Consider the following 14,880-nt stretch of genomic DNA (forward strand, 5'->3'; position numbering starts at 1 on the left):
AACTAAATTAGATCGCTATTATAAACCCTTACCCAAAGACCTCCCTATAGAAGCCCTCCGGACCTACTAAACTACTAACACCTACTACCCTAAGTAACACTACTGGTCCTAATATCGACCTTTCTATACTAACCTTCCCGTAAAAGCTACTAGATAGAAAACGCGAGCTACTCTAAAAGCTAAAGCGTTGCTATAGATATTATTAAGAAGGCTATTATAGCTATAGCCTAAACTACCTAATAGCTAGGTTTAGTAGCTGCCGCCTAATATCTAACCTAGTACCTTAAACACTAAATACGTTATTATATATTACTACCATATAAAATAAAGACGTAGTAATAGCGGTAGAGTTAAATACGGAAACGGAAAACACTAAGTCCTAGCCCTAAGTTATAGGTTAGGACGCCCTAATAATAAGGGGATCTATATATTGGCCTGCTTAATAAATAACTTAGTAAAGATAAATAGACGGAAATAGATAGTTTTACCTATAATAGGAACTACTGCTAAAAAATAATATAAAAGCCGTTCTATAATTAATTGCGNAGCTANTAATAAATTTATANATACCTAATTNGTNNNTANTTATAACCTACCTACCTTACCCCTTACTAAAGCCCGCGCCCTATAACTCGCTAACGGTAGTTATACCGTATAGAAGATTACCTATATAGTATAACTCTACCTAGATATAAATAGGCACTAGGAAGAACTCTAGGCCTATATTATACTACTTATTAACTACCCTATTATTCTTAAAATAAACTAGCTTAAACAACACAACCCTACTATTAACTAGAAAAAGAGAGAAGTAACCTTTAACTCTAAATACTATAGAGAGACCTGCCTAGGATATAGCCTAGCCGCCTCTATCTACTCCCTAGAATACCAACCTAAGAAACCCCTTATTACCCTACCTATAACTAACTGCCACTATATAAGTGCCGCGGCCTTCTACTATATAGCACGTAGGAAAGGCTAGACTATTACCGCAGCCTCCTAATTATAACTATATAAGCTTAATAAAGAACAGAACCACGTTCTCTATAGTAATAGGATAGATATAGTTAACCTTTTAGAAAACGATACCCCTATAAAACTCTACGGACTTTTACCTTTAGACTTTAAGAAGTTTATAAAGCTTAAAAAAGGACTTACTAATAAGGAACTCCGCAAGCTCCTCCCTAAGAGGTACTATAACTTTATTAACGTATACTTATAAAAGAGCGTAGATATACTCCCCCTATATTAACCTAATAACTATACTATTAATATTAAATAAGGAAAAACGCTACCCTATAAGAGACCCTATTTAATATTAAAAGACAAACTTCTAGTTATTAAAAAGTATATTAACAAACACCTTAATAAAGGGTTTATTCGCCCTAGTATATCCCTAGCAGCCGCCCCTATCCTCCTTACTAAGAAGCTAGAAGGAGGTATTTAATTTTACGTTAACTATAGAGGATTTAACGCTATTACAATTAAGAACTAATACCCCGTACCGCTTATACGTAAGACTTTTAAGCGGCTTAGCTAAGCTAAAATCTATACTAAGCTTAATATTATTACCGCCTTTAACCGCCTTTAAATATAAGAAGGTAATAAATAGAAAACCGTATTCGCATTGCGCTTTAGCCAATTTAAATATACTATTATACCTTTTAGCGTATATAACGGCCTAGGTAGCTTCTAAAGCTATATTAATAACACCTTATAGAACTACCTTAACGACTTTTGCTCTGCGTACCTAGATAATATACTTATTTATAGTAATAACCCTTTTAAGTATACTAAGCACGTTTAAAAGGTCCTACAGCGCCTTAGGGATGTAGGACTTTATATTAATTTAAAGAAGTGCGAATTCTTAGTTATAGAAGTAAAATACCTTAAACTAATTATTACTATTAAGGGTATCCATATAGACCCTAAAAAGGTACGCATAATTACCAAATAGTAAACCCCTAACTGTATTAAAGACGTATAAGCTTTCCTTAGTTTCGCTAACTTCTATTAAAAATTTATATATAACTTCTTAGGTGTTATAGCACTACTTATAGCAATAATGTAAACAAAGGGTCTTTCTATAAAAGGAAGAAAAATATATCTATATTTTATCTAGACGCCTAAATATAAGAAGGCATTCTAAGACCTTAAAGATACTTTTACCAAAGTACCTATTCTAGCTTACTTTATACTAGGATAATAACTCTATCTTAAGACTAACTCCTTAGACCACGTTAATACAGGCATCCTCTCCTAGATAGGCGATAACAGTCTTCTTTACCTAGTCGCATTCTATTTGTCTAAGCTTACACTATAAGAATATAACTATAAGATCTATAATAAGGAACTTCTTATAATTATATAAGTATTTAAGGAATTCTAACCGGAACTCTCCTTAGTAGAACCTAACTAGCTAACTAAAGTCCTTACGGATTATCGTAACTTTAAGTACTTTATAACTATAAAATAGCTAAACTAACGCTAAGTACGCTAGAACAAGTTCCTCTCTAGTTTTAACTTTAAAATTATATATAGGCTAGGAGTATAAGGTACTAAGCCTAATAGCCTAACACACCGCTTATAAGACCTTCCTTAGTCTAAAGATAACCCCTATAACCAGTTTTAACAATAAACAATTTTAAAAGCACGGAATTTGGCCCTAGGTATGCTACCTATAATAGAGCTAACTATACCTTAGCTCTATACTATAGAACTAAAATTACCTCCTAAAATTAATAAGCTTATTACTATAGTATATAACACCTCTATTAACCCATTACTGTATTAACTTATTACCGTAAAGACCGCCGGCGCCTATACACTACCGACTAAACTCTAAAGCTTAGGCTAAATTAATATAACAGCCTTAAAAGTAAAAGAGAATAGGCTCTATTATAGAGGCCGTCTATTTATCCCTAACTTAGAAAATCTATAACAGTAACTAATCTAAATGGCCTATAACCTCTAATTAAGCGGCCACCTAGGCAGAGGAGGAACCTATAAGCTTCTTAGCTAATACTACTTCTAGCCTAAAATAATAGACTTAGTTAAACGCTTTATAGGCGCCTACTACGGTTATAAGCGCGCTAAGGCCTTTAATACAAAGTACTAAGGACTACTATACCCTCTACTAGTACCTATATGACGATAGGCAGATATTGCCATAGATTTCATTATTAACCTACCACCCTATAAGCGATATAGCCGTACCTATAAGAACATCCTTATAATAATATACCGACTTATAAAAGAGCGCCACTACGTCCCAACCGAAGGCGTAGCCGTTAGCAACGTTACTAACGCCTTTCTTTACAAAATCTACTAATTATATAGGTTACCTAACTTAATTACATCCGACTAAGGTATATAGTTCGGCTCTAATATATAGAGACGAATCTGCCAACGCCTTAGCATCTCTGTTAAGATGTCTATATCCTTTTATTATAAAACTGCTAGGCAACCGGAAAACGCTAATGCTAGCATAAAAGCGTACCTACGATAGGTAGTCGCCTATAGTTAAGATAACTAGGTAGATTACCTCCTATTAGGTGAATTCGCAGCAAATAACTACGTCTTAACTACTACAGGACTTACCCCGTTCTTCGCGAATAAGGGATATTACCCCTAATCCGGCATAGAACTATTAGAACCTATTAATAAGAAACTGCTATATAGAAAACGCCTTAAGATACTACTTGCTAACCAGTATGCAGACCGCATAAAAAATCTACTTAACTACTGTAAGGGAGAAATGGCCTAGGCTTAAGTAAAGTAGGCCTACTTCGCCGACCGTTATAGAACGCCACCACTAGAGATATGTGTTGGCGACTAGGTATAGCTAGATATACGTAATATCTCTACGCAGAGGCCTATAAAGTCACTTAATTATAAGAACCTTAGCTCCTACCTAATTAAATAAGTTATTAATAGGGGAGCCGTATATAAGCTAGAGCTCCCACCTACCCTAGCCACCTATGGGATATAGCCTATATTTTACCTATAGCTACTATACCTTTACTAGCCTAACCCCTTACCGGGGCAGATATAGCTTAAACCCCTACTAGTACTAATCCGAGACAAGAACGAAGACAAGAACTATAAGGAGTAGACCGTTAAACGAATTATTAACTCTAAATACTTTAGTAAAGGCAGAGGACAATGGCTCTACTATAGAGTTATATATATAGGATTTAATATAAACTAGCCAGAATGGCAACTATAAAAAGACTTTAAAAATGTAAAGGATCTAATTAGCGACTTTTACTACGCGAACCTATAGAAACTGGGCTTAAGTAGAGATTTTATACTTAATCCTCTATAGGAGCCTTTATAGAGTTAAACCGTTATACATTACTACGTAGGGGCAAATTGCCGTTAGATTGTAGTAAAGTGCGATTATATAACCGGAATATTATTAAGATATCTAGGAACTTTAACCAGCGGTTAAAGTTATCTAATTGGTTAGATTCTTAGATGCCAAGCCTTATTATATAACGTTGTTTTAAGCCTTTAGTAATACCCCCCCTTTTTTCTTTTCTATACCTTAAGTGTCCCTTTTACATATATATAGTAACCACAGCGTCGCCGGAGCTCCGCCTCTATAGGAGGGGGGGTAGTGTTACGGAACCCTACCGCAGGGGCCTCCATAGGAGAGCCCCGTGCTCTCGCGTACACCTCGCGTATAGCTTATGTCAGCTACGCGTAGGTATATTACCTCCTTACGCCCTCGACCCTTACAATTGATCGCGCAACGTCTTGTAGACTCCTCGAATATATACGTCTTGTAGCCACTGCCCCGTCCCGTAATAGGCCCGTATTGCAAAATAGGAACTATATAGGGGCTCGTCAACCGTCTATAACTAGGTTCGCCTTAAAGAGCTATCTAATTATATCTGTCTGCTAATTATTATAGCTAGACACGGCAACTCCTTATCCTTTAATCTTATAGAGCTTTAGTCGCAGTCGTTGCTTAATAATTGGTAGTAGCTTATAGTATATAAAGGCCTCTTCGCCCGCACTAGAGTTAAGTAGGCTTACTATATTAAGAGCCACGCCACCTAGCGCGATCCTGTATAGTATTATAAGGGCTACGCCTCCTAAGATCTCCTTCAGCTGTATAGGCGCTATATTAATTGCTCCAGTCTGCTCTAGGTAGGAGACTTCTCCTAAAGCTACTCGTTTTCCAATTCCGCCAAGTCAGTAACTATCTTATACTCTTTACTTTAGTCAATTACTTTAGCTTCTATCTTCTTTGGCGCTATATAATCCTTAGAATAGTGTCCTTACTTACTATAGTTAAAGCAGGTAACTGGCGCTCTTACGGCTAATACTAAAGTTAAAGACTGCCAGAAAGGGGGGGGACCCTTAGTCTCTTCAGCACCCCTAGTAAATGCTCTCTTTATAGCCTAGGCTGCTCTACGGTTACTTTATTCCTTACCTATCTGCTTTAGACCTTAGGCGTACTATTAAGCAGTCTTATAATAAGTATAGAAGCTACAGTCTTCGTCTACTACCTTAACTTCCATTTAGACGCGTAGGCTATTATAAAGCTTATCGTAAAGCTCCTCTTTCCATTAATCTTATGGCATCCTTAAGATATTTACTAGCCGTATAAAGTTAGATTAGAAATCGTTAAAGTCTCCTAGGTACGGCATCTTAAGGCCTTTAAGTTCCTGCTGGGCCTTAATACGGCAATCTAGGTCCTTAAAGACATTCTCTAAAAACTTAAGTACCTCTTTACTAGTAGGGTTACGTTCCGCGTCGCGCTCTGCCTCTAGATAAGGTAAGAGGTGGTTATAAGCTTTGCCTCCTACACGCGTCTCAATATACGCTACTTTTATATCTTCTTCTTGGCCTAGGTCGTCCTGGTAAAACCAGTCTATATTAAATCAAAGCTTATTTTATACATAGCCGCTCTAGGCCCAATAGGTAGGTTCTTTTCCATCTATAAGCGTAGGTAAGTCTAAGAACTTCGCCGTATATCCTAAGCCCATAACACTGCTCGTCTAAGAAAATAGTGTCCCTTCTTAAATCATCCGTAACGGTGTGCTTTCTCGCTCGCTATCTTCCTAATCTGGGGCTTATATAGTGACCTTATAGCCCATCCTTAATATCTTCCAATTGGCCTTGCGAAGCTTATCAGTCCTATTATCCAGGTGCTCCTTAAGCTCCGCTATCTTTACCTCGGCCTCCTCTTTCGCATTAATAGCCTCATACGCGTGGTTATTTGCAAGACGCTATAGCATAGCAATCTGCTATTCCAACGCCTTCCTTTATATTCTCTAGAGCCTCAGCTCCTCCATAAGTTTAGTTATAGGTATCTTAGCTAGGCTTTAGGTAGTCGCGGCTATAAACTCCCTTTTAGTCTTTATCTTAAAGTATATAGGGTTCTCATCGTCTTCCGATTATACCATAAGACGGTCCCATTTGCTCTTTATATCGTCTAAAAGCTCTATCTCGCCATAGTACGGTTAGAGCTCTAGCGGCTCAAGTGTCGCATCTACAGGTTCCTCGCGACCCGCCAGCGCTAGGTTAATAGCTATCTCTAGTACACTAGGCCTTAATACACTCTTTCTTACCATAGTGTCTCTTTACTTCCTTAGGCAAGTCCTCTTACTACTAAGATTGTAATTGGGGTAATCCTTTTAATCTAATTGCCGCAGTCTCTTCTTTCAGCTGCTTAATCTACTGTCGCAATTGCCTGCCTCGAGCAGGGCTTAGAGGGTCGGTTAGTCTATAGTTGTGGTAGTAGAACTAGCTACGCGTTTAACCGTTAGACCTAGTATTATGTCGCCTCTATAGGCCAATTAGGGTTAACCTTAGTCTAATATCACGGCTAGCTTCCCGTGGGAGCGGTCTAATAGATCAAGCAATAATAAGGGGCTATATTATAAATAGACTAAGGTAAGGGCTCGAAGAAAGGGGCGCGGTAGACGACTATGTACATGTTCGGTCGTCGGGGCAACGTTGGGGCAACGTTGATCCGTGACCGACGACGCCTCAATGGTAGCTATGTAGACGAACCGTTACATTAGGTAAGTATAGTAATCTAAAGGCTTAGACTTTATATAGTCTAAGTATTTATAAAGGCTTGCTGTTTATATTATTATATACATAGTTTAAACGTCTTAAGGGAGTTAATTCTGTACTAAGCTTTTTTAAGTTAGGACTTTATAGTTCGGCCTTTATTATAAACGGCTTAGAGACCACTCTTAGCGCTAGTTAGGAAAGTTATATATATAAAGAGGTGCTAGAAGGTTCCTACTATATTAAGGTCCTTAGGGTACTCCGGGCTACTCCTAATTACCTAGGCAATATAGGTATAGAAGGTATTAAAAAGGTAGGTAAGTGCTTCGCGTATATTCGCCAATAGGGTATTATCTATATTATAGTCGCCCATTTTAAGGGATCTATATAAGGCTAGCTATAGTACTAAGATTATTTATAACTATACTAGGGTTGTCTAGGTCTTATAGTATAGTATTATTAGTCGCGCTAAGTCGCAATTATACTAGGAAAATGGAAATAATAAACTAGAAAAAAACAAAGGTTGTGACGGGGCGTAATTAGGGATACTATAAACTGTTACGGTGCTGCAATAAAGTAGACTAAATAACTATGTTGTGGTATAAAGAGGAGAAGAAGGTAAAAGGGGGTATCGTACACAAATAGTAGGGCCAGCCGCTAAGGCGCTAGTAGTGGGCCAGCTAACAGTAGGAAATAGTACGAGATAGTACGAGACAGTATAAAACAGTATACGTTAGGTCAGTGCCGTAACAGAAGCTAGGCTATTTTATAAGGCCGTGAGGCTTTCTAGGATCTCTTATAAGGTCTCTTATATATTTTTTACCTTAAAATAATTAGCTTTCTAGCTGGCTGCAAGGGCGCAAATCTGCTCGCGTACGTCTATAATAATAATATTATCTTTAATTTCTAATCCTAATTAGATCTTAGGTTCCTCTTAGGTAGAAGTAGCTCTCTTAAATAAGCTAGCTTTAGGTGCCATTATTAGCTTCCTAGGGTTTATTAGTATTATACGCTTTAGTTTTAATTCTAGGGGTATAGGTCTAGTCCTATCTAGCTTATAAAGTAGGATATTATTAAGGCCTTCCTAGGCAATATAGAGTAACTTTAGTGTCTAAGTATAACGCGTTAATGCGTTATTGTAAATAAAGGTCTTCTTTTAGGTAGGATATTATTAAGGCCTTCCCAGGCAATATAGGGAGAGCTTAATATAATATAACGGCTTATATAAATGCCTCTAAACTAAAGCTTATAGATTACTATCTAATAAAGATACTAAGCGAAGGAGAAAGAAAGGGGATTACTAGGGCTGGTGTAAATAAATAAGTAGCGCGAGTCGCTAAGGCGCTAGTGGTAGGCGAGCCAATAGTAGAAAACAATAATAGATAGTATAATATAGTACTAGAGAATATGCGACAATATAACAGGTAACATGCTCTAGCACTATTATAATAAGCCTATTAGTAAATCCTTTCTAGCTTAAAAATATATACCATACTTTTAAATTAGTAGTAGCTAACCTATTAGCTTATATCTCTATAAAATAGGGTTTTAACTACTCTAATACCTAACCCGTTAAGAATAGTCCCGCGTATACTACTTAATCGCTTATATTTATAAGCTTGCTTCCTTTATACCAAATCTTTAATTATATCTATATAAGAACTCCTTTAAGCTTATACTTTTCTCCTATAAACCTCTTAATTAATAGCATTTTAATCTTTTCCTTCTTTATATCTTATAGCTATTAAAGCAGTATTTAATTATTAGTATTATTTTACTCTATAAACTTCTAAGTTAATTTATTATAACCACCTGTAAGTTATTATCCCTTATACTAGTATCTCCTCCTAATTCTAAAGTAGCTACTACTGCTAATAGCGCTATAACTAGTGCATTAGGTAGTATATTATTTAACCTTTATTAATACTATAATTAGGTAGTAAATATATAATAAAGCCTTATAGGAAATACTACGGTGGACTTATTAATAGGCTAGGTATATAGGTAAATAGGAAAGTTAATAACGTAAATATAACTAGTAAAGTAGGTTACCTAAATAGATTAACTCTAATTATATTCTAAGATTTACTATAAAGAGAAGAACTATCTAGGTAGGGACTATAGTTCCTTAAATATATAATCCTACGCCTAAAAAATATACTAAGTACAGTAGTATATTAGCACGTTAGTACGTCCTATATTTCCACGTTTCTATATTTCTATATTCTAAACTTTATAACGTAACTGGCTATATAACTCGGCTACTTCTTATTCTATGGCTTGACTAGTTCCAGCGCCTCCTATACTATCTTAACTAACCTATTTATATCTTCTCTTAGTAGCTACACTACTGCCAATATAAGGTTCGTAATATCGCTTACCTATAAAGCAATGTATTTTATAATAAGTAAGGGTATTTTATACAGTAGGCGCGTATTTTTTAACGCTTGGGGTTGGGGAATCTATAACAACGTTACCTTTAAAGATTTTAAGATCTAGGTATAATAAATAAGATAGAATTAAGTATAGAGAGTAAGATATAAGTATTATTTTGATAGATTTTAATCGCTGTATAATAAAGATTAATAGCTAAACTTATAGTAAGAAAAGGCTAAGTCTAATGAATTAAAAACTCCTTATAGCGATTTTAGTGGGGCTACCTCTATAATATCGTAATATTATACCACAAAAGGCTTAATTAAGGGGTGTAGATCGTAATATAGAGTATATTATTATAACACCGTTATCGTTATAAGGAGTTTTTACTGTACGTAGATATAGACTAGGAAGGAGAAGTAAAGAAAGTATACCTACCTATAGGCCGCTTAGCGAGCGGATAAGTGACCTTACCGTATAGGGTAAATACATAGGCGCACGGCTGGCCCAATGGGCTAATAGTACGCGCGCATTAGCGGCTTAATTAGCGGGGGGTAAGATATTCGAATATGTCCACGGCTTGGCTGCAGGCTTGGACGTAGACATTCGCGAATGTCGACGGGGGTTGTTAGTGTCACGTGCGGCTCAGCGACTCAGCGGGCGTTCAGCCGAGCCGTGAACACACTGTAAGCACGATCTAATGTAACTGAGCACGGCTAAGGTTCTGCTACGAGGCATCTGATTTGTAAGATAATGTACAAAGGTTTTCTAAATTTTTGCGTGCTAGTGGAGGTGTGGCGTTCCGCTATGACGGCGGGATGTGTGGCTTGGCTTGGCATATTTGCAGGGGTCTGCATCTGGGCGATTTTCCTGAAGCGACATTCGACAAAGCATTGTTCAACCAACTGTTCCTCTCAAAATAGACTCCTATCTCAACAGCACCACATATTGCCATGGCCTGCTCAACATGCTCAAGACGCGCGCTTGAGCTCTTTGTCAAAGGAGCGGCCGGTATTGATATTATCACAACTCCGCACCCCTTTCTTCGTCTCAGTTTGCAGCAATCACGAACTTTCAGTACGGGAGCACGATTGAGGATTCCTAGAAGCCGCGAACAGTTGTCGCCATCTCCTCCATCGTCAGCTCTTACTTTGAGGTCTCGGGCGAATCGCTCTAAGTCAAAGACATCATCCAAATCAGAAGGGTCAGCCACAGAATCTTTCCCGAGAACTGCCAGATTCCCAAAACGTGAATCCTCGAAAGATCAGGATGGAAAGAACACTCTAGTCGCTTCGAAGGCAACGTCAGTTAGCTCGGATTCGGGATTTGCAGTAAAGGCTGCATCTGTCAAAAAGGAGCAATGGCAGATTCAGAAAGCGGCTCTCCAAGAAAAATTTGGGAGTGAAAAATGGAATCCGCGCAAACGTCTGTCGCCTGATGCACTCGACGGTATTCGTGCCTTACGTGCAAAGTTCCCTGACAAATTCACGACGCCTATCCTGGCCGAGCAGTTCAAGGTGTCTCCAGATGCAATCCGGAGAATTTTGAAGAGCAAGTGGAAGCCTTCTGAGGAAGAGCAGGAAGACAGGATGCAAAGGTGGGATAAACGTGGGGAAACAATCTGGTCTAACTTGGTGGAGATGGGAGTGAAGCCGCCTAAGAAGTGGAGGGAGATGGGAATTGGAAGAGCCAAAAAGGGCGATGTTCCAAAGTGGAAGACGAGATGGAGGAACCAGGTGGCAGTCAATTCCTCCACAGGAGACGAATTTGTGCCAATTGTGGATGAGGGCCCTGGTTACTCTGCTTGGGAGGATAGGAGTAGAATATCAGATCGCATACTTTAGGTAGAAAATAGCCATAGGCAACTATCGTGGGGCGCTGTGAATATGTAAAATATAATGAATATACTTCTAAATACTTTCCGCTGGCAAATTCCTGTTCTTCTGCTATCAGGAGGATGTTGGACCACCGAACAGACTTTGCCGAGCGACGGCGAGCGTTAACCACGGCCTCAATTGCTCCTCCTACCTAGACACTCACTTTTGGCTTGGCAATTGCTCTAGCTTGTCATTGCATTAATGGATATCTGACTGTAATCATGTCAAGTAATAAAGCCACTGCGACCGGGCCCCACCCATGAACCATCAGCGCTCCTTTTGCGGAGAACGTCCGCTACGTCAACCACCCCTACCATGTCCACGAACATTCGCGTCTTCGTGCAATGGAAGGAATCCACCGTGTTCGCTGGCGAAGATATCGAATGTACCATAACCTTCAAGAATATCGCCACTCCTCCGGGAGCTGACAGGTCTCCTGTGCGACCCTCGAAACAGAATGGTTTCGCGCAAGGTGGAGACAGACAACGCAAGGTCCTACCGCTACCCTCCTCTACTACGAGGCCGTCTATCTCGCGAAACTCTTCTTTTAGCTCCCAATTGCCGCCGCCGCATCTTCGCGGACACAAGCCCATATTATCATTGAATACGCCGTCATTTCCTGGAGGCCGGCGATCGCCTGTGTCAGTTGGGGGAGGCAATAATGGCAGTTCTGCGCCTGGTCATAAGCATGGAAGATCACTGTCAATAATTTCACTGGGCACAGATGCTGGGGATATAGGTCATGAACGAGGCGTCTCTGGACCACCCCCGAGGAGACCTGCCCGAGGCCATGGACGGTCAGCTAGCCTGCAGGTTATGCCTGGCAAGGGGAATGCTTTCTCAGGTCCGAAAAGCCATTGCTGTACAACTGATGGAGAACTAATATCCATGTAGTAGGGTCTCCTGGGTATCGTTCTTCTACACACCCTTCTCCGTTGGTAGGCTCCTCGTCTCCCCCAATCGTCGAGTCCTCTAATGAATTTCCACTTCCTGCCCGACCGTCTCGACGCACCACACTTTCTGCAACAGCACCAAGTACCCCAGCACTCCCTAGTACAACCAGAAAGCCTTCAGGTTCATTCTCTAAAAATTTCAAATTCCCCGCCGCGCCTCCACCGAACAATGTGCCCTCATTCGAACCTTCCATAACGCTAGATTCTATGGCAAGTCCAAGAGTTAGGACACCCCAGCTTAGGGGAAACTCCCCTAGACCACCAGAAGAACCTCCGCCGGGGGAAACTCTCTCCCCTATCCCTCGGATACTTTCTGGGTCGAGCTTGAATGGGACACCACGAAGCAGTGGTGAATTCTATTCCATGAGCAATAATTCTACTGAAACTCTTGCATCAGAATATATACCCAACCCTTCAGCTCGGCTCCTTCCGAGACCGGCACATCAACGACGCGGATCTCAGTTTACTTCGTCAAGCCAACAAAGACTTCCCGAAACACTGATGATGGGCTATGCGCAAANCATGGGATCATTCACCTTAGACGGATCGTTAATTAATCAAGCTCCATTTGAAGAGGTAAAAAGGAAAGGCGTGGTTGGAGGTCAGGGAGGAGGAGGCGTTGTTGGTGTGGAAAGAACCAAACGTGACAGCGGTCTCTTCGGTGCTTTAGGCTGGGGAAACATTGGAGAGTCTCTAGGAGGTCTTTTGGGAAATAGTGAACCATCTAGCATTAGGGAGATGAGGGGGATCGCGAGCTCAAAAACCGTCCCGCTAATATCAACTCCGCAGTCGATATTGTTTGTTGATCTCCGACTAGCTCCGGGAGAGAGCAGGGGTTACAAGTACAGCTTTACCCTACCGAGTGGATTACCGCCAACACACAAAGGAAAATCCATGAAAGTGGCGTACTATCTAACTATTGGTACTCAACGACCAGGCTCAGCAAAAGACCAGCAAGTCAAGCAAGTTGATGTACCATTCCGTGTTTTTGGTAGCATTAACAGTAAGAGTAATGCCCAAACACACGTATAAACACTCTAACATTCCTTGCAGGCCGCGGAGAGATACTTGGACATGACTTAATGTCCCCTTACATTATCCTACGGGATCAAGCGCGGACATCAAGTCTGGACGCAAATTCCCTACTTTCCAACAGTACTGCGAAGAAGCCTGTCAATGATTCTAAAAGTCACGAAGCAGCTCTTTCCGAATTTTTGGGCTACGTGGACAATCTACTTAAAAAGCCTCGTCAGAATTCTAGTTTGGGTCTGTTATCGCCGACGGAGACCATACCAGGACGGCAATCCATCGCTGAAGAACCACAAACCGTGAAAGAAGCTATTGATCTTGCCATACTGCGAAGCAACATCACAGGGTTCTCCAACCAAAGCGCAAATCGTTTTGAGATTGCCCGAAGTGGCAGGCGTGTCGCTGTCATAATGCTCGCTCGACCAGCGTACCGACTTGGAGAAACCATTTCCGCGATTATAGATTTTAAAAATTCGAATATCCCCTGCTATTCCGTTCACGTGGCTCTCGAGACATCAGAAAAGGTCGATCCTGCCATTGCACTGCGCTCAAATGCTAGCATCTACCGCGTTACACGGAAAGTGCATGCATCCTTCGCGGAAAACGCACTCTTCGCCCAACGGCTATCGTTCTCCCCCACTATCCCTCCGAACAGCACTCCAGAGTTCATTACCAGTGGTGTGAGCTTGGAATGGAAGCTGCGCATCGAGTTCATCACTCCTAGGCTTACGTTCGAAGACGGCGAGGGGGCAGAGTGGAGTGAGCTCTTGGAAGAGATCTCAAGCGATGATCGTGGAATCATTCTAGCAGCTATCGAGAGGCTCCCCTGTGAGAGCTTCGAAGTTGCTGTTCCTGTGAGAGTTTATGGTACTGTATCAGGCAGCAGCGACAGCCCTGATGTGGAGGGTCTGGTTGTTTGAGGGTTATATTTATCTGTAAAGAGTCTTAACTCCATTGCACCTTTTTGGAGTAAGTTGGTATGCTTCAAAGAGGTTATAAAAAGTCTAGAGGAGACGAAGTTGAGACCTGCTCCCAGATATCCATTGATATTGTAGAATACCAATCCGTCTCGAGTGCTGTAAAGTTTCTTGGTCTGCTGAATTACTATAGACACTCTTGTTTAACGTGATCTCGCGAATTCAGTGTTTAAATGCCTTGATTGGTGATTTTAGGTACTTTCTCGAATTCTTTTTTTTTTTGCACTAATTGCCTAGCTAGTTATGAGGAGGTAGCGCTAACCTTTTTGGTCAAAAAGTTGATTCTATGGTCTAAGGGACTTTAAGCGCGGCATCTAAATATATATGGGAACTGTATATAATCTTTCACGAAATTATTAAAGCCACTCATGTAAGGTCTAGAGTTATATATAGGCTTGAAATGATCACAGAAGCTAGATTTATTAATAATAACCTTTTTTGGGCCTTATAAGTCTACTTGTTGCGGCATTATAGGTAATGTTGCTGCGCATAATAACGGATTTTTTTTTGACGAAAATGATCTGAACTCTGGGGTGTTGTAGACTGATTTTAACCTGATATTCGTAAAATATCGAGTCGTCTCTCTAATCGATCAACTTCTAGAAGCGTTTTAGCCTACCGTTATAGAGCGATTCA

The 14,880-nt window shown here is 40.1% G+C and overlaps 2 protein-coding genes across 2 annotated transcripts; both read left to right on the top strand.

The window, feature by feature from the left end:
- The first annotated feature begins 10,310 nt into the window (after window positions 1-10,310).
- K441DRAFT_663610 (uncharacterized protein) lies at window positions 10,311-11,337 on the top strand. The gene has a single exon (XM_067649226.1). The coding sequence runs from the start codon at window positions 10,362-10,364 to the stop codon at window positions 11,250-11,252; it is 891 nt and encodes a 296-aa protein (XP_067501478.1). The 5' UTR covers window positions 10,311-10,361; the 3' UTR covers window positions 11,253-11,337.
- A 100-nt stretch (window positions 11,338-11,437) lies between these two features.
- Window positions 11,438-14,608, top strand: K441DRAFT_706906 (Rgp1-domain-containing protein). The gene is made up of 3 exons (XM_067653690.1): window positions 11,438-12,129; window positions 12,180-13,241; window positions 13,292-14,608. The coding sequence occupies exons 1-3, from the start codon at window positions 11,601-11,603 to the stop codon at window positions 14,185-14,187; spliced, it is 2,487 nt and encodes an 828-aa protein (XP_067501479.1). The 5' UTR covers window positions 11,438-11,600; the 3' UTR covers window positions 14,188-14,608.
- Window positions 14,609-14,880: the final 272 nt, after the last annotated feature.

This window comes from Cenococcum geophilum, assembly GCF_001692895.1.
Source record: "Cenococcum geophilum 1.58 unplaced genomic scaffold K441scaffold_34, whole genome shotgun sequence".
Classification (NCBI taxonomy): Eukaryota; Fungi; Ascomycota; class Dothideomycetes; order Gloniales; family Gloniaceae; genus Cenococcum; species Cenococcum geophilum.